The 25,918-nt window shown below is 38.4% G+C and overlaps 2 protein-coding genes across 13 annotated transcripts in view; both read right to left on the reverse strand.

Annotated features, from left to right (window-relative positions):
- Positions 1 to 7,432: 7,432 nt before the first annotated feature.
- LOC114860742 (uncharacterized) lies at positions 7,433 to 17,452 on the reverse strand. 11 transcript variants are annotated; one of them, XM_029159550.3, is made up of 17 exons: positions 17,192 to 17,314; positions 16,982 to 17,067; positions 16,090 to 16,204; positions 15,212 to 15,340; positions 14,803 to 14,868; positions 14,481 to 14,540; positions 13,824 to 13,883; positions 13,645 to 13,734; positions 13,473 to 13,569; positions 12,993 to 13,022; positions 12,632 to 12,667; positions 11,918 to 12,142; positions 11,424 to 11,468; positions 11,090 to 11,208; positions 10,918 to 10,947; positions 10,744 to 10,826; positions 7,433 to 9,661 (listed from the first exon to the last, which is right to left on the reverse strand). In XM_029159550.3, exons 4-17 carry the CDS (start codon positions 15,266 to 15,268, stop codon positions 9,643 to 9,645), a joined length of 1,017 nt encoding a protein of 338 aa, XP_029015383.1. In that variant the 5' UTR covers positions 15,269 to 15,340; positions 16,090 to 16,204; positions 16,982 to 17,067; positions 17,192 to 17,314; the 3' UTR covers positions 7,433 to 9,642. The 11 variants fall into 11 exon arrangements, with proteins under 11 accessions (XP_029015383.1, XP_029015382.1, XP_040927843.1 ...); XM_029159549.3 differs by lacking the exon at positions 16,982 to 17,067 and having other exon boundaries at positions 17,192 to 17,332; XM_041071909.2 differs by lacking the exon at positions 15,212 to 15,340 and having other exon boundaries at positions 16,100 to 16,204.
- Positions 17,453 to 17,838: 386 nt separating this feature from the next.
- cpt1a2b (carnitine palmitoyltransferase 1A2b) overlaps positions 17,839 to 25,918 on the reverse strand; it is a 43,765-nt gene continuing 35,685 nt past the window's right edge. For both annotated transcript variants that reach the window (XM_029158309.3, XM_029158310.3), the window contains 3 exons: positions 20,002 to 20,115; positions 19,794 to 19,886; positions 17,839 to 18,554 (listed from right to left, as the gene is read on the reverse strand). In XM_029158309.3, coding sequence (XP_029014142.1) covers positions 18,411 to 18,554; positions 19,794 to 19,886; positions 20,002 to 20,115 — 351 coding nt within the window. In that variant the 3' untranslated portion in view covers positions 17,839 to 18,410. The remainder of the gene's footprint in view (positions 18,555 to 19,793; positions 19,887 to 20,001; positions 20,116 to 25,918) is intronic.

Genomic DNA, 25,918 nt, shown 5'->3' on the forward strand with positions numbered 1-25,918 from the left:
AATCTTGTCTTAGTATGACCTTGGTCATCTTTTTAATCATCATGTTTTTAATCGCCATCTTTTGTCATCGTTTTAATCTTTGTCATCGTTTCCTCGTTTTCATCGTTTTGCCGTAGTCAACTTTTGGATGTAGTCAACTTTTTGACGTCAGCAGCTTAATCAGCAGCTTAATCAGCGTTTGTCATCGTTGCGGCAGCAGATCAGCTCTCCCACGTAATTTCTCGAGAAATTACTTTTTCTAGTTATTCTTATTATTTCGCCCCGTTTTTCGGTCGCTATCTACTTCTCAACGCTTCATCGCAGAATCATCGTTCAACGTTCTAAACGTGCGTCATCGTTAGACGATGCAGGCTATTACTTTTCACGTTTTCAGTTTTTTAACTTTTAACGTTATTCAACGTTTTCCGTCGTTTTTTTATAATGGTCGTCTATGGGAATCATCGTTCAACTTTCTGTCAACTTCCCTCTTTTCATCAGCGTCTATCATCGTCATACTTTGGCGTAGAAACGTCATTTCAACGTCAAAAGTGTCTATCATCTTTCAACGTTCTCCGTGTAAATCAGCGTCCTCGTATCTTTTATAGTTTTCGACTTGTGAGCGTTTAAATATGGTGTGGTTTTTGTTAAATTTTCAGCTTTTCAATTAGTGTGTATTGGGTCAGTTAGAGTGCGTGATGTCACAGCTACAGTGAGAAGGTGCGCTTTTTTAAGACAGAACTTCTGTCTCTAACTTGTCACTACAGCCACAATTTTTACTCTATCAACGTAATTACTTCACTAAATCGTAGTCATACTTGTCTTCTTTCTAATGATGTGTCTGGATATACCCTCAGACCTATACTTTAGTCGCTATCAACCTCAAAGCGCAGAGAGATCCCGAAATTCTCCCATTGACTCTAATGATAATTTTTGGCAGACGTCTGAGGAGAAAAACAGAGGAGACATATTTTGAAATTGCCACTGTGGCTACAAGCTTTTGTCCTTAAACATAAAATTCACACCATTTGCTCATTGAAGCCTTGGGACTCGTAAAATGAAATAATTTTTGTGATAACTATCATGGTTTAGCTGGAACAAGCCTGTTTATACAGGGTGAAACTCTGCTTTTACAGAGCAGAGTGAGCATGATTTTCCCGCCTTTCGTCTCCATGGCGACGGCGCAGCTGCAGATTTCACTGACAGGTCAAACTGCTGATGCTCAGTGTAGACAGCAGTTCCATGCTTATTACTGATTACTCAACTACACTATTGGATTGTGTAGTAATTAAGCACACACTTCCTCTAAATACTTTCAAAATAAAAGCACCAAGCCAAATAATTAGCTTTAATAGCAATATTTCAACTTTTAGATGGGTAATTATGACTATTTAAAGATAGATTAACAGTTTAGTAATTACCCACACGTGCTTCCTCTACATCCTTTCAAAATAAAAGCACCAATGCCAATTATTAGCTTTAACTGCACTGTTTTTGCTTTTGAATGGGTAATTAAAGACTAATTGACAGTTATGCTATTACCCCCACACATTTCCTCTAAATCCTTTCAAAATAAAAGCACCAATTACAATTTATTACCTTTAATGGCAAGATTGATTAAAAAAATTTGTGGTTCTGAATACTTACCAATCGTTAATGGGACTACTTTAGAGTTCAGTAAATAGCCACTCAAACTTATTAGGGTGCTTTTGTTCTGAAAGGGCTAAATCTAAATCTTTTGCTTTAATAGGGCTATTCTTGCTATTGAATGATAAATTATGACTATCTAATGACTATTTTATAGTTTAGTAATCGCCCACACACAACCTCTAAATCCTTTCAAAATAAAAGCACCAATGTAATGTATTACCTAAATGGCAAGATTTTTGTTTCTGACTGGTAAATTTCTACTAGTTATTAAAATATTACACAGTTAGGTAATTATTTACAAATACTTTCTTCAAATCAAAAAGATAGTCAGCTTATTTATGATTGTCAACAATGCACATTGGTCAACTTTTTAATATTTTAAACGTGGTCAACTTTTGAATCATTGTCATCTCTTTAATATTGTCATAGTATGACCTTGGTCATCTTTTTAATCATCATCTTTTTAATCGCCATCTTTTGTCATCGTTTTAATCTTTGTCAACGTTTTCTCGTTTTCATCGTTTTCGTCGTTTTCATCGTTTTGCCGTAGTCAACTTTTTGACGTCAGCAGCTTAATCAGCGTTTGTCATCGTTGCGGCAGCAGATCAGCTCTCCCACGTAATTTCTCGAGAAATTACTTTTTCTAGTTATTATTCTTCTTCTTCTACTTATTCCGCCCTTTTTTTGATTGCTATCTACTTTTTAACGCTTAATCGTAAATTCGTCGTTCAACTTTCTAAACGTGTGTCATCTTTAGGAGATGTGGGCTATTACTTTTTATGTTTTCAGCTTTTCAACTTTTAACGTTATTCAACTTTTTTCATCGTTTTTTTATAATGGTCGTCTATGGGAATCATCGTTAAACTTTTTGTCAACTTCCCTCTTTTCATCAGCGTCTATCATCGTCATACTTTGGCGTAGAAACGTCATTTCAACTTCAAAAGCGTCCATCATCGCTCAACTTTCTCCTCGTAAATCAGCGTTGTCGTATCTTCTATACTTTTCGACTAGTGAGCGTTTAAATATGGTGTGGTTTTTGTTAAATTTTCAGCTTTTCCATTAGTGTGTATTGGGTCATTTAGAGTGCGTGATGTCACAGCCAGAGTGCGAGGGTGCGCTTTTTAAAGACAGAACTTCGGTCTTTAACTCGTCGCTACAGCCACAATTTCTACTCTATGAACGTAATTATTTCACTAAATCGTAGTCATACTTGTCTTCTTTCTAATGATGTGTCTGGCTTTACCCTCAGACTTATACTTTAGTCGCTATCGACCTCAAAGCACAGAGAGATCCTGAAATTCTCCCATAGACTCTAATGATAATTTTTGGCAGACGTCTGGAGAAAAACAAGGAGGAGACATATTTTGAAATTGCGACTGTGGCTACAAACGTTTGTCCTCAAACATAAAATTCACACCATTTGCTCATTGAAGCCTTGGGACTCGAAAAATGAAATAATCTTTGTGATAACTATTATGGTTTAGCTGGAACAAGCCTGTTTATACAGGGTGAAACTCTGCTTTTTACAGAGCAGAATGAGCCTGATTTTCCCGCCTTTTGTCTCCATGGCGACGGCGCAGCTGCAGATTTGACTGACAGGTCAAACTGCTGATGCTCAGTGTACAGAGCAGTTCCATGCTTGTTACTGATTAGTCAACCACACTATTGGATTGTGTAGTGATTAAGCACGCACTTCCTCTAAATCCTTTCAAAATAAAAGCACCAAGCCAAATAATTAGCTTTAATAGCAGTATTTCTGCTTTTAGATGGGTAATTATGACTTTTTAAAGATAGATTAACAGTTTAGTAATTACCCACACATGCTTCCTCTAAATCCTTTCAAAATAAAAGCACCAATGCCAATTATTAGCTTTAACTGCACTGTTTTTGCCTTTGAATGGGTAATTATGATTATTTAAAGACTAATTGACAGTTACACTATTACCCCCACACATTTCCTCTAAATCCTTTCAAAATAAAAGCACCAATTACAATTTATTACCTTTAATGGCAAGATTGATTAGAAAATTTGTGGTTCTGAATACTTGCCAATCGTTATAGAGACTACTTTAGAGTTCAGTAAATAGCCACTCAAACTTATTAGGGTACTTTTATTCTGAAAGGGTTAAATCTAAATCTTTTGCTTTAATAGGGCTATTCTTGCTATTGAATGATAAATTATGATTATCTAATGACTATTTTATAGTTTAGTAATCGTTTCTCGAGAAATTACTTTTTCTAGTTTTCTTTATTATTTCAATAAATCGCACAAAAGGACAACTCTCTCTGATCTACTTCTTAATGGAAAATTTCCACCACAGAGTCCAACAATCCCACAGTGTAGTCATAAACAAAAGATTCGAGCAAGTTGCCAGCGTTGGGATCGGCAGTCAGAACTGAGAATCAACACTGAAGGTGAGGAAGGGAACAAGTAAAATCAACAGCAAGCAGTGAAGAGAATGACAAGGAATGACCCACTACTATGAAAATAAAGACACAAAACCAAAAGTTGCTGACATTACACCATCTTTACATGCAGCACCATCCCTAGTTTTATACCAGTTCCACTCCACTTTGCGCTCACCTCGGGAACTCTGACAATTCTGCACATTTTACTGTATGTGTGAGTGCGCTGTGCTGTTTTTTTGGTACATGCATACAGTATCAACCATGCTTCTATGAAATGGTCCCTTAATAACGTAAAATATATACAGTATTACAGGCTATAACTTGACTCATTTCAACATGACTCGGATGAGAAATATGAGGAAATGACTAGAGTCCCCTAAGGCTCAATGGCTACAGTATACACACTGACCTTCAATTGCAATACAAAGACTTACTGAGAGGCTGATAGTGGGCGCTATAAGCTTCAACAGCTTCATTTTTCACATGCTATTTCGGACTGAAATTCACTGTTCAGAATAGTCAAACGAACACAGGTCATGGATAAAGGTCACTATTGACCTTGACCATGACCTCACTTCTTACTGGCTGTGACGTCTGTAATGTCAGATGTATAATGATTTCTTTTGAAGGCCCAGTTCCATTGACAAGCTTGTATTTTTGTACAGTTTCAGCAACAGCACTGCCTTTGTGCCTTACACACACGCACGCACGCACGCAGGCACGCACGCAGCACGCACACACACAGGATAAAGTATTACCACATATTAAATTTAAAAATGCATCGGACATGTTTTTTCTTACTCTACCTTTCACTACTTCTATAATTTTATTCATACAGTGCTGTAGGAAACCAGCTCTTCATGACTGCACCACTTTGTCTACAGAGTCTGTCACTTTTTCCACTTTACTTTACCGAATGCAAAGATGGAAACCAGTAAAATAAATTTGGCAACATTAGTCTGTCCTTCGCACCTACTTCTCTGTGTGTAGACAGCGTGGAGCCTGCTGGATGCTTTCCAGACATTTCAGCATTTTCCGTTCAGCATGCCTTGTCTCTAACTGGCTCTGGGCTTCTTTGCTGCAGTCCTGCCTTTGATCTAGTCTTACCCACAGGTATTTTATGACCTGTTCTCACGACTGTTCCAGCCTCTCCTGTCTGCAGCTAGCTCAGGGCCAGGGAAACAAGCCTTCCCTCTGGCCTGGGGCACCTACAAACCCGCTAATCCCATTGTGAGAGAGTTGTCGTTTTCAACAGTGTCTTTACTTTGCCATTCAGTCCAGCCACTGCGGAGACCCGTCCATGTCCCAGAGTATAATAAAAACAAGAATAAGAACAAGAAAGCCTTTAATAGTCCCATAATGGGGACATTTTTATCCACAACAGCACAAGGCATGATGCATAGAAGAAAATACAGCAACAAATGAGAAGCACAGCAACAAATCAATCATATTAGGTTGAGTTGGCACAGTGCAATATTGAACAGTGGTGAGAGTGGGTATTCAGTTATAGGAAGAGTTATTGTATACTGTATAAATAAAGTCTAAATATTTCACCGTTTTGCACACATTTTGCACAGCTCGAATGTCTACATAACCACTAATGCAGTGGGTGAGTTATCAGTTGCGGTGTAAGAGGTAGTTAACATTTCATGTTATATAGTTACACTTTATGCCAGTTATTGCTATGCTTCTGGCCAGTATTTATGTCATAGATCCAGCAAACTAACTTTCTCTGTGAATTACAACTCAAAAGTATTGGAAGGATTCTTAAGCCAACAACAACAAAAGAAAGCAAAAACAAATACAGATAATGTAAAAAAAGAATTCAATAGACAATCAAAGTATAAAATTGGTTATTACTTATTATTTATTAAGGTCAAACTTAAAAAACAACTTAGAGGAAGCACATTCACAAACCCACGAATGATGAAAAGCAGGAAGGCAAATCTTAGCTTTTTTCAGGCAATCAAAATAAAGAGAACTTTGAAGAAATCTGTCAGATTAACAGATGATGTCATGTCATAAAGTCTTCATTTACTAGCCATGTATGAAGAATGACCTCAGGGTCATGGGTCTCTGATCCTCTGACTTATGAAACCTCCTCATTTGAAGTATTAAAATTAAATGGGTTTGCTACACAGTTGAGTTTTAAGGCATTTCCCCATCAGCTAACACAGAATCTGTTGTAATTCTCTCAAAGACGGTGAGAAGCAGTCATTCATCAAACCCCGTTGACAGGCACTTGGAACGAATTCAGACTGACAGACATGACATTTGTCATCATTATCATCATCATCATCAGCAGCAGCAGCAGTTTGGGTTGAGTTGATAAATATAAAAGACATACTTTAAAAGACATAAAGACCTGCACAGTTTGAAGATTGAAGAGTTTAATAAAATGCCTTGAGATTACTTTTTACCTGTAACAGTGCCACAGCATACAGTATAAATGAAAAGATAAAAAATAAAATTGAAAAATTAATTGAACCGAGTCCATAGGAAAAGGATTCTGCTTGATACACAAATTTAACCACATTTGTGGCAATGCTCAGTTCTACTTTTTTTTCTTTTCCTTTTTTTTATTGAAACTTCAAAAAGGAAGTGTGCACTTCCTTGTGCTGTTACTGACATTCTAAATAGTTTTCTTTATTATATAATCCACCTGAATTCAGCTTATCTGAATACTTGAATGTTTTGTTTTAGAGATGTTCCTTCCTGCACAAAACCAATACTTGATTTAGCAGGGATGAACTTATTTATTATTTTTTATGTGTTGCCTGTGTTGTGATTAATTTAATCAACACTAAGGTGCACAAATGTTGATTATAGTAACATTTATTCTTCTTTTACACAGAGCAAATTAACATCCAAGATACAGTAGGTTGATTCTAATGATTTATTTGTAGTTTACCTGCACATATATGTAACAATACATGCATGTATTGTTTTTGCCATGGACATATGTTGCCTCATTGTAATCAATCTGCACTAAATTGATTTAAGTTAGTCTATGTTATGAGTTTTAAATGTATTTGTTTCATATGTTAATTATAAATACCACCAGGTTTAGTTTAGCTCTAATATTAGTTAGTTAGTTCAAAACTAAGCAGTTTCTTGACTTTGACCTGCATGTTCATTTTTGGCCTTTTCTCGGTTTCTCAATTTTTTCTCTCCTGGCTTGGCAACTAAATGAGCCAGGAGGACTTTATTCTACTACTACGTTTTTCTGCTGAGGCACCGTGACCTCCCAGGTAATAAGGATTTCTGACAGTTTTTCAGTCAATGTGGAATTCACTGTAAAATACTGTAACAGGAAAATGGTTCAAACTGAGTAAATCCCAGGTGTGATAACAAGACAAGACATATTTGGAAATACTACTCTTTAAATTTGTGGAAATATAAATATAAAAAGTATTTAATGAAGCATTAGGAAAAATATCATTGTTGCACACATAAGGACAACTTCCATCAGAACTATACAAACATGTAATTCATATAATGATTGACTTTATTTATTAGCATTAAACTCATCAGTACAAGCTGTTAAACTGCTGCACTGACTGTCATACCATCACACCGCACATGGAGGCACACAGCAGCTGCTCCATACGGTCCCAACGGTATGCTGGGCCACAGTATGCCAATAGTGAGAATAAAAGGCCATGAATTACTGTCAACCTTTGTTCCTTTCTTAAGCTAATTCTCTATGTCATATCGTTTCTTTGGCTTCAGTCACTTGATCTGTCCAAACAAACAAGCTACATTCTGTGTGTATCTCACACTTCAGTAGCTACTGTACCCAACAGGAATGTCTGTGTTTGTCTCACAGTTGACAGATAGAATGGAGCTAATGTTAACAAACAGCCTTAGAACCTGTAATTCTTGACTGAGGCGATGGCACAATCTGTCTTCAGCTAAACTGTTTATGATTCCAGTCCAACATTTTTGCTTTTACAGTTGAATTTCTCAGACTGTCAGCAAAACGGTCTACACACAGTACTATCAAACCTCCAACGTATTGTGCTTTAAAACCTAAATTAAGTACATGACAGTAAACAGGCAACATTAGGCCAGCAGGACCTTTAGTATTTAAGTGGAAATTCAGAAGTTTGGACTTTGCTCTTTTAAAAGAACTGAAAATTGAACAATCAGATCTGTGTGTGTCATGGAATAAAAGCCGAATAGATACATCCTCAACCACGTACAGAGGAGACTCCAGCTCAGTCTGATGGTGTTTGACTGAGCCTGTTTGTCCACAGACTTCCTTTCACTTACTACAGTGGGCATCTGGTACTGTGAGTTAATTTACAGTTCTCTAAACTCCAGACTTTTTATTCTTTATTTTTCATGTAAAATAAAAACTATGGAATTGAAAACGTTGATCAACACTCTCACAGACTTATGACCTACTGAGAGGACGTTATTATACTGTAGGTACAGTGTTCTGGAAAAATTATGGAACATAATAGGGCAAAGCCAAGGTCAAATATTGTATGTTCAAATCAAAACACAGATTAAATACCAATACCATGTTGCTTTTACCAAGGGTGCTCTGGGGTCAGACTTGTGTGAACATGGTTAATTGTATATACTGTAGCATATAGAGTTTAACATAAATTATACTATATACTGTTATACTGTTAATATACATACAGTAGCATCAAGGACAGCTAACACCAAAGCAGGGAGGAGTTGAGTTCATGCTGCAACATGTAACTGAAATTGTGCAACTCTGCTCCTGTCCCCTGCTTCAGTGTGTATTGTGTACTAATATGATTCAAAACAACCAGTACAAGTACACAAACACCGGCAACGCTCACATCATCACATTCAGTTTGTTAAAAACACTAGAAATAAATATAGAAAATACAAACCTCAAAGGAATTTGTCGCATGTGTGAATTGATTCCAATTAGAAATGAAATAATCTGAAACTGAAGTTAATGAAAGGTGTTACACAAAAACATATTTTGTTTTCAACTCAGTCATTGTGACATCATGCAAATGTTTGCTTTTCATGTTAAACAACCATATCTTGAAAAAACTTTTGTTTCAAAGTTTTTTATTATTAGTGTTAGATATTCCAAGAAAGCCAAGCCTTGTGCATGGCATGCTGACGTGAAGGTGTCACTTATTTAGAAGATGCCATGACCTAGGGTATAAAACTGAAGAATGGCGTCAGCGTTTGACAGCCGGCGTGGACTGATTTCATAACACTAATACTGTCCACTTCCCTGGCCATCTGCAAACTCTCTGCCTCTGCAGTCACTGACCTAACGCCACCACGTAACTAGTCCTCAGCATCTGCTCAGGTTTGTTATGACCTGTTGCTTGTTTTGACCTCCTGCTTTACTAGATGGGCTTGTTTCCTTTTTTTCTCGCTTAAGTGAGTCCAGCTCCTCATTTACTGCCATAGGACTTGAATGGGATGGCTTCCTTAATTTGGGCCCAGGACATTTGCAACACGCAGTCATTCTTTTGTCCTTTTCATTATAGTATCCAGATCCCACGGCTGTGACGTAATGAAACAGACAGCAGCAGTTTTGACAGTGTGGTCCTTAGTGCAGCTTTCCATTTTCACCAGTTCAGTCAGGGCAGGTTTTGTCATTTAAAGGTGACATGGCAGCCTGTATGATAAAGACAAGAGTGCAGTGTTAGTGTATTCACCAACCAGAAGACAAAGTTATCCCTGTGTTCCCCAAACTGCGTAGGAACCATTACAATTTGTTTGTGCCAAGATTCAGTAGCTTTGTGATGGAAATGGGGCACTTAAATATGTGCACTGCTTAACTGTTTAATCTAGCAGGCTACTGTTCTTTCAGCAACACTGTACATTCATCCATAACCGGAACCACGTCTCATATCATTGTCATCACACTGATGCCTATGGACAATTAAGAATCACCCGCAGGTCTTTGGATTGTGGTCCATGATTTCATTTAGGAAACATGAACTGGCTTGAAACTAACAAATGGAACTTAACAGCGTCTGCTAGGAAGAATGGGAAGCAGCTTCTGTAGAGGGTTGGACAAAAGAGTTGAGCCTGTTTCACATCCCTGTCTGGAGCTTTAAGTCCAAAACAGAAACATCACTGTGTTCTACCGGCTTGTCCACTACGGTATCATACAAAACAGGACAACCACGCTCCCGCAACACAAACCTGACAACAGAAGCCACATTAAAAGTGCTGAAACTAGTATATGTGCTCTCAGAGTTCACAAAAACACAGTGGAGTCTTCCTCCAGTCAAAGTTAATGTACAATGAACTCTAATAATCAGGCTGTTACAGACAAATTCTTAACTAAATCAAAAACAAAAGGACCAAAAACTCATGTTTGTACATGTTTGGAAAAACACTAAACCACCAAATGCCTGAAAGCATCATGAGTCTAACAACACAAATTACATCATAATTTGAGAGAGAATGCACAAACAAAACAAAGTATATGAATTATGAATAATATAACCAAACAGTGTGGGAGGAGACAGTTGATTGCCAGGACAGAGAAAAGTAAAAATTTATAAAAAAAAAAGTTAAACCTACATGTAAACAAATAAAAACACTTATCTTTCTCTTTAGCAACAATCATTTGTATCTCTCTTATTTCTTAGATGCTGTGCTAATTTTATGACATAAAAACAAACGCTAAATTTTAAAGGAGCTGTGTCCTTCATCTGTAGATTATTATCTACTATCGCATGTTCATACCTATGGTCATCCAGAAACTGGGTGCCCTCCTCTTCATTCCTTTTTGCAACTCTTGGCTGAGTGATTGGCTGCGAAACGGTCAACTGACATGAGCGATGAACAGTTACACATGTGACCAGGATGCAGGTAAACATTTTAGCTTTAAAGTATAATCAAATTTGCTGATATATTTACCTCTTGTGGTACAGAACAATTCTCTGCATTCTATAACACACAAAAATAAAATCACAGTTAATACGAACTAAACTTAAAAGTCAATGTCATTCAATATAATATATTACACAATATTCAGATATTGTCTAAACTCTGTGTGAATAAATATTCAAATTTAAACAGTTTTGCTCACATTCTCTCTCCATTTTGTGATTTGTCTCTTCAAGCTTTTGTACAGATAAACAATTGTTAGCAGGAGCAGGATGAGGCCCATCGATAGGGGAAAGTACTTTAACACGTTATCTGATGAAGCTGAGAATAAAGACAGAGAAAAACTGTTACTGCATCAACACAAACTGAGCTTTGTAATTGCAATACTGTCAGCCAGCAAGAAACAAAGTTGGAGTACTTCATTAAAAATACTCAAAAATACCAACACTGATTTTATAATGGTAACATTAAAAAAGGACAGAAAAGTATGATGATTCTGTCTTGTCTCGATACATGTTGGTATTCAAAAAGCCTACCAATTTCTTGTGGTGGGGATGATGATCCAAAAGATTTTAAGTTGTCTGAAATATATAAAAAAAAAGATAAGTTAAAAAACAATTATTTTATCTACCACCAAAAACTAGATTTCCCTCTTAAACTACCTATATAATGTCTGTAGAAAACTATATCCAAAGCCATAAAGACAAGGCTATAAATATCTGGTTCAAATAATTGTTAGATATGAGACAGATATGAGATGAGCCCCAAGGAGAGCTGAAAACGCTCTTTCATTATGACACAGTCGATAGGATCCTGCAAAACCTGCTGCTGTTGTGCTTGGCTTGTCTAAAATATCACTGGAGGAGGAATGAGAAAAGCACTAAGCTTCTCAATGAACAGCATTGATCTGTGTCTCTGGGGCAACAACTGTGACACTCACAAGTTAGTGTTATCATCAATACAGTAGTATAATTATATAAGTATTAATTATATTAGAATAATGCCATTAATCTGAAGAGTTTTGTCTTACCACTGGATCTTACATATGATGCCGTTTGTGCTGCTGTTTTTTCTGTTGTTGCAGCTGAAGTTGGCAACAGCTTCTGTGTTTTATTTGGTGCTCTTGTGTTAGTTTTTTGCGGCGTTGCTGTTTTAGTTGTCGGTAACATTGTCTGTATTGTTTTTGATGATGTTGTTGTTGTTGTTTTAGTTCTTGCTGATGTTGATGATGTTGTTTGTGGCAATAGTGTTGTTGCTGTTTTAAAAAATACATAGTATTTAGACAGTTAGTCTTATTATATCTTTCATGGATGCCTCCTTGTCGCTTGCAAGCTTGATTTAAATAAGCAAATAAACATAATGCGGATGCACCAGACTAAGGTAACCATGCCAAGCTTGTAATGTTAGCATGCTAACATCAACGTCGTGAGCCAGTGGGTGTGCTAATGTAAGGACTTATGCCCATCAGCATTTGTTAATGTCAAGCATCACTTAACCCACCTCACTCAAAGAGATGCCACAGTACCACTGCTCTTTGATTTCAGTCTGAGAGACTGAAGAATGAAAGTGTAGTCAAAGTCAATTCAATTCACAGTTGAAGGACTGATGCGCAATGGTTCTTTAGGAAAAACTAATTTAAATAAACATTTAGGACACATGGGTCCACCTAGTAAATGTGCTCACTGAGAGGTGTAGTTATGTAAAAGCATTTTTACTGTATTAGTAAATAAAATACTTGACCTACCATAATACTGTAGTGAAGGCAGCTTGAATAGAGTTTCTACAAGATGACGACAAAATGATTTATAAACTAATAAACTAATTTTACTAATCAATTACAAAAAAAGTTACTTGTACTTCCATCAAAGTGAGGACCGCCATTGACATAATGAACATAACCATCACAACTAAAGGCACATGTCTAACCCTGGCTCTAGCCCCAAAAAAAACTCAATTCCAACCTCAGCCCTAAAATCACAAAGAGGCCTTCAAAGAAGTGAGGACCAGCCAAAACTTGGTAGGAACACTTTGAAACACATTTTTTGGTACTCACTTTAATGCAAGCACAAGTACGCACACACATGTATGCTAACATGTATACTAACCACTGTCACCAAAATGGCAGGCTTTAATGTCTGTAAACAGAAAAAAATAATATGAATAAATTTACTAAAATGTACTAATGTAGAGGGAGAGGGGCATACTTTTACTTTTAATACTGTATGCAACTGTGTAATCATTTATACATTATGACATCACTATCCGGTTATCCTCCGCTTCTGCCACACAATCATGGACAATTTCTTTTACATGGACACTGTGAAGCTTTTATAAAGACTCCTAATTCAACACCCAACAAACTTGTCAGTTTGTGTGAGCGCTTCCTGTTTGTAATTCTTCATTTAATTCCCCTGTTCCTCAAGTCATGCCCTTTATTAGTACTAATATATACTATATATTGGTATATAAATATATAGTATATATTTTGGTCCACACCTGTTCACTTACAGATAGTTATTCAGGCCACCATTTTGTGTTCCTGTTAGTTTGAGTATTGTATAACTTTCATCTGTGTCATACTGTACCTGTACTGTTAAGTTCCAGCGCTTTGGCTGTCAAGCACATTAGGTTGTAATACGAAATATTACCAAAAGTTTCATTAGAACAACTTTCGGCATTGACCTACAAAAGAAAAGAGGTTGAGATGAAAGCAAAAATCAAACAGAAAAATGTTTAGAAAAAAAAACATTTACTCACCGATTCAAAGCAGTCTTTCAGAATGTATGGGAACTGTTTGTCCCTGCCTTTGCTTTTTTTTAGAGTGCAGCCCATGCACTGTAGCAAGTCCTATGTCAGGGAACACAAGCATAAAATGTTGTTCAGTCCATATTCACAAACATAAGACAGTTGTATTTTTGAGTGTTTCTGTACTTTACCGTGGTATTCTTAGGCTTTACCAGGGGGAACGTCCTTGTCAGATTGTGTGCCAGGTTTTTCTTTTATAATAATAGAGGAAATGGAGACAAACACAATATTTATAGAGACAAGGAGAATGTTTATTTACATTCATCATCAGGTAATAGCTATTTGATGTTACTTGACAGCCAGAAGTCTTTTGTTTTGTTGAGGTTTTATAACAATTCACTACATTTACACATAGAACCGCATGAGTCTGTCAGATTACGCTTGTTCTGCAGACTCTTGTTCTGACTCCATTGGGCTCCCATTACAGTACATATGTATTTCCCAAAATTAGGCAATTTGCACCGTTACCCCATTATTGTTATTATTATTTGTGGCAACAGAAGCTCAGTGTTATGTTTAACTTTCTATTCATTTTCAATGTTTCTCACCCAGAAAAACCAAACAGTATTACCTGTATAAATCATATGCAGTCATGCAGTTTTGGCTTTAATATGAAATTCTAAACTCTAAAGCCATATTGTGGTATATACAAAAACACATGTGTCTTTGCTGTACAAAAGTCAATCTGAGACAACAGTCACTCACAAAATGAACAATAATTCATTCAAAGACACAGCATGAAGCTGCAATATGCAAGCACCACTGAATTAATAAAAGTGAATACATACATCTTTCGAAAAATCAAAGTAGTCCTCGCATTCCTCCTTTGACAAGTCAATTAGCAACACCTAGGAGCACGTAAACATGAACAGTTTAATAGGCTGCACTATGAACCAGCTTGATGGAAAACAGCACAAGCTCTAATTACCGGGTGTATTCTACTTCTAGAATACAGTTCAAATGAGGAGGTGAGATGATCGGTTGCTAATATCACATTAGATAATTTTGAAACCACAGACTTAAACTGCTCAAGCATTAGGAATAGTGCACATGCACTGAATGAAGGTAGGATTTCCTAACTGTCCTGAAGGCACAGCTGACAAAACTTACAAGGAGAAAGAAGTAAGGTGCGTATCTCCATGATGTCATTATTCTACTGTAATCAGCAAACCCCAGCTGTGGAAGAACATAGAGAGAGCATAAGAAACAGTATCTGCTGAGGGGGGTGTTGCAGTGTGACATCAGAAAGCATTCATACAGTAGAATATGAGAAACTATAAGTAAATTTCCATAACAGTGTTTAGTTAGCTTTTTGTTTTTTTACTAACGGCACTGTTATAAAACTGTTGCACTGTGAGAATCTGCAGCCTCTTTTGGCGATAACTTGGAGGAAAGGCAGAACATTTAAGATGACCTCTTAGTTTGATGAGTGATTTCACTCAGGATTTACTAATTATAAACAAGGCATTCATTGACGCTAGTCAAATGCAAATGAAATGTATTTTGTAATTAATGTCACCGGGGCTGTGTGGGAAACTGTAGGGCGTTGTATAGACAGCTCCTGAGGCTGAAACATCCCACACCGCTCTTGCTTTTGGGTCACATAGTGAAATTCCTCCTGTCACATTTACATTTCACATGCAGGGACCTGCAAACCGTAAAAAATAAATGAATGAATGGATGAATGAATAAATAGCCTAACTACTAAGTCTAATTGTTTTGCTTCGCATGTTGTTCATATTTTTGTACATCAGCCAGTGTGATCTGGTGGACTCGTTGCATTTTGGGTGTTTCTTTCACAGTCAAACAATTTAATGTTAAAATATTTTAAGTATTTGTAAAGTTTGATGTTAGGTTGTTAGATCACCCTAACAGGCCTGGACAGGAAGAGGGCAGTAAAGGTAGACGCCTAAAATCTGTATGTCATTAGCTTGAGGTCAGGGGCCCACACATTTGTAGGTAATAGTAATGTGTAGAGGATGACTGCTCATTTGAAAATGTGTTCTGACATATGTTCTTCACACTTAAATAATGCGGCGCATTAGTGCTTTGAAAGTACTGTCTCTTATTCACACACTTAAACACTAATGGGCAACTTTAGCCAATGTCTTGCTCCCAGACACTGTGACAAATTTGTTTAAATTTCAAATCAAACAACTGATCCCACAGCTGCCCAAATTTTACACACTGGATAGATAATACATGTGTGTGTCCACTCTCCCTCTTGCTGTTTCATAAAGGAACCCCCAAAGTTACTTCTGGAAATGTAAACAAGTTTAGAGAGGTTAATACTGAGACATGCATTCCAGGCTGTGATGCACAGTCCCTTAAACCATCTCTCAATCCACATTAAGGTCTCACAAATACCTGAATGTGCACATATTTAAATCTCCCTACCTCTACATACTGTGTTCTAAGGGAGAGCTGGTCCAGCTTTGAGTGAATGCAAGACAAGGCGGTTAATGTGAAGTCTTAAATTTTCATGTTTCGGTTTCAGACTGCAAACATGAATCTGAAAAAATACAAAACATATCACATAATGACATAACATACAGTTATTTAGACATCTTCCATAGGTTGCAATTGTTTCTAATAGGTTCTTTTACAGCAGAGCATACTGTATAAATACGCCCCTTTTTATTAGAGTTGGATATCGTTTTAATTTTATCGACTTGACTTCCGATAAAACACAGAGGTGGGTTGTGGCTGCTACATCTTTTGCTTTTTGCCAACTGTGCTTTGTCGTATCTAAACAAACCACGCAAATAATCATTCCGAGCTGCGGAAACAATAAACGGAAGAAAAACTGATTTTTTTGCAACAATACGCATCCCGAAGTTTACATTTTTAATTCAGTTCTAGTTTCGGCATAACAAGCTCTTCATTAATAGTTTTAACAATCGCATGAAGAACCTTTTTCTCACAATGATTCGGTAAACAGTATTTTGTATACAGTATGCTATTGCTTACTACAATCTTATTAAACAGGTATTAAACAGAAAACTATTTTGATAATGAATTAATTCATCGTTTTAAAATAAAACATAACTTATTTTTATTATTACTACTACACAGTGTTAAAGATATTTCTGGGCAACTTGTTTATAATTTCTATTGTATAGTATTTCATATTTTTCCTTTGGTAAAATAAATCAATACGTAAACCTTTCAAAAAATAAACGTTAGCAGACATTGCCACATGTGATGTGAAAATATTTATCAGCGTATTGTGGTGTAAATAAGAAAATGGAGAGATTTGTCACATTTTAGTGTTCAGTGATTCACACACCTACAGTACTCTCCTCTTCTCGTCCAGCAACGCATGCGTAGCCTGTTGTACCTCCTACCTCACTATCCATTGCGTAGTATTCACTGCTGCATTTGAGAGGCCAGATTAGTTGTGTAGTATTAGTATTAGTATTAGTCCGGTGCTGAGAGGCATGTGTTTGTGGGACTACGTTAGATACAGAACAAACACATGCCGTGCGCCTGCTCCTACCTTGTCATGTCGCCTTGGGTCGCGTCCTTCTGCTCTGATCCACGTTACACGTTTCCTTGTGACAGCTTTACTTTCACTTTCGACGTTCGTCCCTCCCTTTATTTCTGCTTTCGCGCTACATGATCTCATCCCCGGACTTTCCACACTCGGATGGCTGGTCAGAGGTATTTGGGTAAACATGTACCGAGATTTAAGGTCCGTGTTTAACACGCTGGAAGCAGTGCAGTTTCTCCTGTGGTAGACGTGTGTGTGTGTGTGTGTGTGTGTGGGGGGGGGGGGGGCTTTATACTCTTCAAACCCACAGCGGTAGGGGGAGGTCTTGTTAGATTTGGTACAACCTCCGATTTTTTGATTTTTTTAAATGCATTTATTGAAATGAATTTAGCCGATACTATACCTTGGAACCCACCAATTAATGTGATTCACGAGGTTGCTACAACACTTACCTCATTGTTGTTATTTTGAAATCTTAGTCATGCCGAAAAAAAAAATTCAATAAAAAAAACAAAAAAACTGGGGAAAAGAACAAATTCCAAATCCAGCAAATCCAGGTTCCACTTACAGTTTTACTCTTGTTTCAGGATAATTAAGAAGCTAAAAAGAACCTTTCTATGATTGCACAAACAATACACTTAGGAATGCAGATGCAAAGTAATGCCACTATTTTATTTAACATACAACCACCATTTTTTGAAATTTCTTTACAGAATCTACATTACAGACGTTTCATCTTGATGAACAGTAGCAATGCATTACACAAAAATGCATCCCAAAAACCGAGAGCACATTTAAATGTTTAAGGAGCTAAATACAGGTTTTTCTTGATTTTAACCACCAATGACAAAACTAATAGATAAACAACACAGTAGTGTAACAAAGCACCACTTGAATGAAACATGTATGTGTATGTATGTATATATATATATATATATATATATATATATATATATATATATATATATATATATATATATATATATATATATATATATATATATATATATATATATATATATATATATATTATATATATATATATATGATATATATATGTGATATATGATGAAAAATGCAAACCATAGCATTTGTCTAGCTTTTTAAAACCTTTCTTTCTGTAGCTGCAGTACTATGTTGCTTCAAATGGGGGGAAGTAAAGTGTTTTAGATCTGGCATCATGACAGATACAGTCGTTAACACAATGAGACACTTTTATGTGTAATCAAAGACGTTTTTTTGGCTCAGTTTGAGTTGAACCATGTCCAACACAGCCTATGGAGGAAGACAGGGTTTTACAATCAGCAGAGAGGAGATGCATGATGTCTTGGAGAGCTTTACTTATCTGAGCACCAAACCTGTGGGAATCCTAAAATAAAAAGACAACGAGACAATAAAGGAAGACTTCACAAAGGAACAACAACATATACCAGGCTGACAAGACACCGTACAACACTCTAATTCAGGATTTCTGCTCTTATGGTTTTTGTGAATCAGACTACAAACAATACAGTTGCCTAAGGAGTGAAGATCCTGTTTGTTTACATGAATGAAAAATGAAAAGTGCAAGCAGACGTGTCATGTCTTATAATGACTGGGAAACCAGTGTGCTTTAGTAACAACCACCCCAGCAAAAAGTGAATTAATCCGGAACTGCTGATTTGTCACAGTTACAATAAACAACAGACAGCATGACTCCATTAGATGCAGTGAGATTTAATTGCACTGCATCATGTTTGTGTAGGTTTTTACGTAAAAGTACTGCAAGTTGATTTGCAACTGTGAGACTTAAGAACGCTGGTCTGTTTGGATATGACTCTTAAAGGCACAAGCAACCAAAATATTGTAATCACTCCAGTATTAACCTGACAGGTGGAACAACCTGCGTCACTGAGGCTTGGTTGCAAAATACTATGGCAACATGCATGTTAATACGGGAGCAGAAAAAACGTTAACATTATGTAATGTACTACAATGTGTGTTGACAAATCCCAGAGATAAAGCATAAATGGAGCTTTAAATTATTTTCATTGAAAACTAATAGTTGAAGTGCTCAAACAACAACAGGTTAAAGCTTAGTGAGTTCAGATCTTACTTATAACCACAAATATTGTTTGAGTGAGTCGTATACACTGTAAAAGCCCCCCCCCCCCAAAAAAAAAAAAAAACTTCCAAAAAACACAAAGCAGCCATAATGAACATTTAGTAAGACAGCTTTACAGTTAAGGGGTTGAAAAACACCAATTAAAAACTAAGATTATTAAAAATATGTAATGTTATATATGTATGTTTAATATGTATTAAAAATTATGGCATTACCTAAAAGCAAAAGTGTGCAGCAGTTGTCAGACTTGTTATCTGCAGGAAATTACCTTCTAAATCTCTGCAATTTAAAATCTAAATGCTTTAAACCTCCCTCCGCTTCCTCAAAGAGGGCAGCTGCTGGGTCAGAAACATTTGCCATGACTTCCCTCTTTCTTTGACTTTTAGGTCCATCTTCACTAAGAGAGACAATTTCTTGAACACTGTACAAAATGACAGCTTCCTCTCATTGCTATTCATCATCTAATTAAAACTCTGCACCTCTACCGTATAAGGATTCACTTACAGTCTCGCTGCAGGAGTGTTTGGATGATACATGGAAGTTGATCATATCTTCACCCACTATGATGTACGAAACCCCATAACCATCATCAGCAACCTGGCATCATTATCATAGAGAATACATGACATTAGAACTGAATCCTCACACACAATTCATTCTACTGTACATGCAGTTCCAGGAGGAACAAAAGCATAGAGTGTGCATTACTTACAGGTCCAAACCCTCCACCAAGCGATATGAAGTCTGGGTGGTTCTTCAGGTCAAACAGCTCCATCTGTTGAACTGGTGTCTGACTGGTGGAAAGGCGCCAAGGCTCCGACAAAACCTGGAATATGAATGAAAGAAACCCTTGCAAAATGATCATATATTTGATGTGTTTTATGCTGTTGTTTTATACGCACAGCTAGCTTCATGGTGTGATGATGTTTACATCATCACAGACATACATGTTTCATTTTATTGTATCTATTGTATCTGCAGATGCACATGTTTCTTGGAAAAGTTACACAAACACATGTCATGTTCTTGGAAATAATGACACTCAATCATCACCCATCGCTGCCATGACTATCTTTCACGTAATCTTGGTCTCACAGTTGCGGTTCACTGACTCATTGACTGACACCATGTTTTGTGTTGGGGCTCCATAATGACTGGTCTTCTAGTTTTAGTTGATCTTAAAACATTCTACATATTGTGATAGCACAAAAGCTTCTTTTCTTTTAACTTAAGGTTTATGGGTTCTTTCCTTATGCTGCCAGTCATTTATTTATTTAATTGGTTTTATATTAGTTATTCGAATTTCAATTAAAACTGCCCACCTAATCAGCACAGATATATATTTACTTGTTTTTTTCATAAACTAAATGATAGGATAATGGGGTTCTGGTGGGTGATTACAGTCTTGGATATGTCAAAGATTATCACCAAAATTGGTGTAAATTATGTAAAGCCAGATACTCCCTCTGGAGGCCTCCATGGCCAAAAATGCGTCATAGACTTCAATGTAAACCTGCCTGCCATTACACTACAAAACCATGTGTTCTGTGATGTCAGCATTTAATCTTGATGAAATGTAGTGATATTTGACATTTCGACTGTATTCCTCCAGTCTCTTTCCCATTATAGACTGATACTTGAAATTCTTTAAATTTGCCAGTCTTATTATGAAGGTGTGTGACAACCAGGGGCTCTGAAAATAATTTGTTTGTGTGTGTGTGAAAGAGAGAGAGAGAGAGCGCGAGAGAGAGTGTAAGAGAGAGAGTTTAATCAATAAGCAGGTCAGAAAAAGGGATGCTGTGTTTTTCAACAGGTGCCAAATAAATTGTCTCTTGACTTCGTGTACAAGAAAATGAATAAAAGCAACTGCTGCAGCTGCATATTCACCTGACTTCTAAAGACAAACATGCTACTTGGCTGAGGGGGCTTTAGAACATTTACTGTACACACACCCCTTCTACTGTAAATCTAAGAATGTAATGCATCAGCTTACAATGGGAAAGAGACTGCATCTGGTGAAATACAGTCAAAATGTCAAATATCACTACTTCTCTTCAAGATGAAATGCTGACATCACAGACTGCATGCTATTATAGTGCAATGGCAGGGAGGTTAAAAAATGTGGTTTACATTGCCTATGGGGCATTTCTGGCCACAAAGGTCCCCAGATGGAGTATCTGGCTCTACATAAAAAAATACTAATGCAATCAACCAATTTTGGTGTTAATCTTTGACATATCCAAGACTCTAATCAGTTAGTTCAGTTTAGTTCATAAAGCTGTTTTTATCAGTGTGGCAAAAAAGCCACAAATGCATGAGCATATGACAATGTCTAACTTCTATATAAACAACAATAGAAGTGAAAAGACATTGGATTTCAAAAATTCAAAGAAAAATAAAAAATTCTAATGAAAATCATGCCAGCAGCTGTAACACAGCAATAATGATCAGCAACTGAAAAAAACACAATGTACAAAAATGACCAAAGATGGTATGAGGGTTAAGGTAGATATATACACTTAATTAAAATGCTCTCATTTGGAAAGCTTGTTATTCATTAACTATGGTCTGATATCTTTAGGAAATGCTTGGTGGTCAAGTATGAGAGACCTGATATTAATTTAATGATACTGTTGTAAATTCCAAGCAGGGGGCTGAGGAGGAGCAGCCAGACTCAATGGAATGGGCACTGGGAAAGTCCAGTTTTATTCCAGACCTTATATCATTGACTCAATCAAGACTTGTACCAGATAAGGCCGGGAGGAACAATGGACTTTCCCAGCACACATTAAGGAAATAGCAAAACACGATGACCATGAATATTTACTCAATAGTCAAAACAAACTACTGGTTGTTAAAATGATACATGGCTAAACAAAAAAAAACATTGGCAAAAAGAATAAGAAGAAAAGACAGGTCCCTAGCACAAATGTCCACATTTACCACAATCTACTGTAGCTTCATATTCCCCAGACATTCAACTACATGTACAGTACCTTCCATTAGTTTTCATTTTACTGTCTATTGTTCGGCCAAAAGGATTATTCACCTGTTGATTCATGGAATCTAATTTAATTCTAGATTTGTACTATACTGCAATATAACTTAATTTGCATGTCATGCATTCCAAGGTTCTGTTGGTGTATCTTTTATATATATATATATATATATATATATATATATATATATAATAGAGTAGAATAGAGTGTGTGTGTGTGTGTATATATATATAAAACACACACACTCTATTCTCACCCTCCGCGGGTGGTCTCATCCACTTTCCAAGCTCGGGTCCTCTACCAGAGGCCAGGGAGCTTGAGGGTTCTGCGCAGTATCCTTGCTGTTCCTAGGACTGCACTTTTCTGGACTGAGATTTCGGATGTTTTTCCAGGGATCTGTTGTAGCCAACCCCTAGTGCTCCGATCACCACAGGCACCACTGTGGCCTTCACCTTCCAAGCCTTCTCCAGTTCTTCTCTGAGCCCTTGGTATTTCTCTAGTTTCTCATGTTCCTTTTTCCTGATGTTGCCATCGCTTGGTATTGCCACATCCACCACTACGGCTTTCCTCTGCTCTTTATCCACCACCACAATGTCTGGTTGGTTCGCCATTACCATTCTGTCAGTCTGGATCTGGAAGTCCCACAGGATCTTGGCTCGCTCGTTCTCTACCACCTTGGGAGGTGTTTCCCACTTTGACCTTGGGGTTTCCAGTCCATACTCCGCGCAGATGTTCCTGTATACTATGCCAGCCACTTGGTTATGGCGTTCCAAGTATGCTTTGCCTGCCAGCATCTTACACCCTGCAGTTATGTGCTGGACCGTCTCAGGGGCCTCTTTGCACAGTCTACAACTTGGGTCTTGTCTGGTGTGGTAGATCTGGGCCTCTATGGCTCTGGTGCTTAGGGCCTGCTCCTGTGCAGCCAGGATGAGTGCCTCTGTGCTGTCCTTCAGCCCAGCCCTTTCAAGCCATTGGTAGATTTTGTTGAGATCAGTCACTTCAGTTATGTTCCGGTGGTACATCCCGTGCAAGGGCTTGTCCTCCCATGATGGTCCCTCTTCCAGCATCTCATCCTCTGTTCTCCACTGCCTGGGACATTCACTCAGCACGTCATCTGTCGGGGCCTTATCCTTGATGTACTTATGGATCTTGGATGTTTCATCCCGGATAGTGGCTCTCACGCTCACTAGTCCTCGGCCTCCTTCCTTGCGGCTAGCGTACAGTCTCAGGGTGCTGGATTTGGGGTGGAACCCTCCATGCATGGTGAGGAGCTTTCGTGTCTTAACATCTGTGGTCTGTATCTCTTCCTTTGGCCACCTTATTATTCCCGCAGGGTATCTGATCACTGGCAGGGCGTAGCTGTTTATTGCCTGGGATTTGTTCTTGCCATTGAGCTGGCTTCTTAGGACTTGCCTTACTCGTTGGAGGTATTTGGCTGTTGCCGCATTCCTTGTTGCCTGTTCAAGGTTGCCGTTTGCCTTTGGTATTCCAAGGTACTTGTAACTGTCCTCAATGTCTGCTATTGTTCCTTCTGGGAGTGAGACCCCTTCTGTGTGGATTACCTTGCCTCTCTTTGTCACCATCCTCCCACATTTCTCGAGCCCGAATGACATCCCGATGTCCGAGCTGTAGATCCTGGTGGTGTGGATCAGCGAGTCGATGTCTCGCTCATTCTTGGCGTACAGCTTGATGTCATCCATGTAGAGGAGGTGACTTATGGTGGCCCCGTTCCGGAGTCGGTATCCATAGCCAGTCTTGTTTATTATTTGGCTGAGGGGGTTCAGACCTATGCAGAACAGCAGTGGGGACAGTGCATCTCCTTTGTATATGCCACATTTGATTGATACTTGGGCAAGTGGCTTCCCATTGGCTTCAAGGGTGGTTCTGCACAACCTCATCGAGTTTGCAATGAAGGCCCTTAGAGTTCTGTTGATGTTGTACAGCTCCAAGCATTCAGTAATCCATGTGTGTGGCATTAAGTCATAGGCTTTCTTGTAGTTGATCCAGGCTGTGCACAGGTTGGTGTGTCGCGCTCTGCAGTCTTGGGCGACTGTTCTGTCAAGCAGGAGTTCTGTGCTTCGCTCATGTATTGACTCATGTGCCCACTTATCTTAGCTGCGATGATGCCTGACATGAGCTTCCATGTTGTGGAGAGACAGGTTATTGGCCGGTAGTTGGATGGGACTGTACCCTTTGAGGGATCCTTAATTATCAGGATCGTTCGCCCTTCGGTTAGCCATTCAGGGTGAGTCCCATCCCTTAGCAGCTGGTTCATTTATGCTGCCAGGCGCTCATGGATTGCAGTGAGCTTCTTTAGCCAGTAGGCGTGGATCATGTCAGGGCCAGGTGCTGTCCAGTTTATCATACCTGAGACTCTTTGTTGGATGTCTGCCACTGTGATAGTCACTGGATTCTGTTCAGGGAGGTTGCTGTGGTCTTCCCTCAGATCCACCAGCCACTGTGCATCGCTGTTGTGTGATGCCTCCCTCTCCCATATCCCTTTCCAGTACTGTTCAGTTTCCAGCCTTGGTGGGTCTGCTCTGCTGTTATTACCCTGCCATTGAGAGTACACTTTCGCAGGTTGTGTTGCGAACAGCCAGTTTATTCGTCTGGCTTCGTTATCTCTGGTGTATCTCTTTAGGCGGCTGGCCAAGGCTTGTAGCCTTTGCTTGGCAGTTTCGAGTGCTTCAGGTATGGGCATCTGGCTGTACCTCTTGGGCATCGGTCTTTTCATTGCACCTCTCTGGGCCTCTGTCATTTGGCTCACTTCCCTCTGAGCTGCCTTGATTTTTGCCTCCAACCTTTGTTTCCATGGTGGGTATTGTTTCTCATGGCTCCCATGGTTGCTCTTATAGCCAAGCACCTCTAGGATCACTGATGCTGAAGTGTATATCAGCTCATTGGTTTCTGTGATTGTTGTGGTAGGGATCGCTCTCAATGCTGCATTCACATCTTCCATGAGACTTTCTGATGGTACTTCACATAGCCGTTGTAGTGGGGTTCGGGGTTGCCTGTTCAATCTCGCCATGATCTTATCTTTTAGGTCGCTCAGCGTATCTGTGCTCATTGGGGCTTCGTACCCAATTTCCGGTTGGGGAGACAGTGAAACCTCCCTTGTGACCTGGCGTCCTGGCTCCACCTTGCCATAGCATTTGTGTTGTATCTCGTGAATCTCAAGTTGTGATAGCAGTTGCCGTTTGTGGATGTTGGAACACTGAGCTACTAGTTGCTTCGCCGTCAGCCTTGAATGTGGGTTTCTCCGTTCCCATTCACCGCACATTCTTTGCATGTAACCCCTCTGACTAGGGTTACTTGAGTAGTAGCATTCTAACAGAGCCTTGTTTTCGCATCTCAGCCATTTCTTTCTTGTTCCAGTAGCCCACTTCTTGCCAAGGTGCTCTGGTTCCCCAACACCTGACGCAAACCTTGTTAGACCGGGCATCATCTGAGCCGGTATCTCATGTGGTTCATTGTCTCTCATGATATGAGGTAGGCGGTAGCTTGAAGGGTCCTGCCCAAGGACCCACACTGGATGCCTATTCGCCTTAATGGGGATTCGAACCGGGAACCCCCCCACATGCATATATATATATATATATATATATATATAACCCTATATATACACATATA

Source organism: Betta splendens, chromosome 8 (genome assembly GCF_900634795.4).
Source record: "Betta splendens chromosome 8, fBetSpl5.4, whole genome shotgun sequence".
Classification (NCBI taxonomy): domain Eukaryota; kingdom Metazoa; phylum Chordata; class Actinopteri; order Anabantiformes; family Osphronemidae; genus Betta; species Betta splendens.

Excerpts from the sequence above, each read along its gene's own strand:
- LOC114860742 (XM_029159547.3), bottom strand. The coding sequence starts at position 17,371 with ATGTTTACCCAAATACCTCTGACCAGCCATCCGAGTGTGGAAAGTCCG. Across the intron at positions 12,668-12,992 it reads CTGCCATTTTGGTGACAGTG|AAACTCTATTCAAGCTGCCT; the intron begins GTTAGTATACAT and ends GTCATCTTGTAG. Across the intron at positions 10,948-11,089 it reads TCACAAAATGGAGAGAGAAT|AATGCAGAGAATTGTTCTGT; the intron begins GTGAGCAAAACT and ends TGTGTGTTATAG.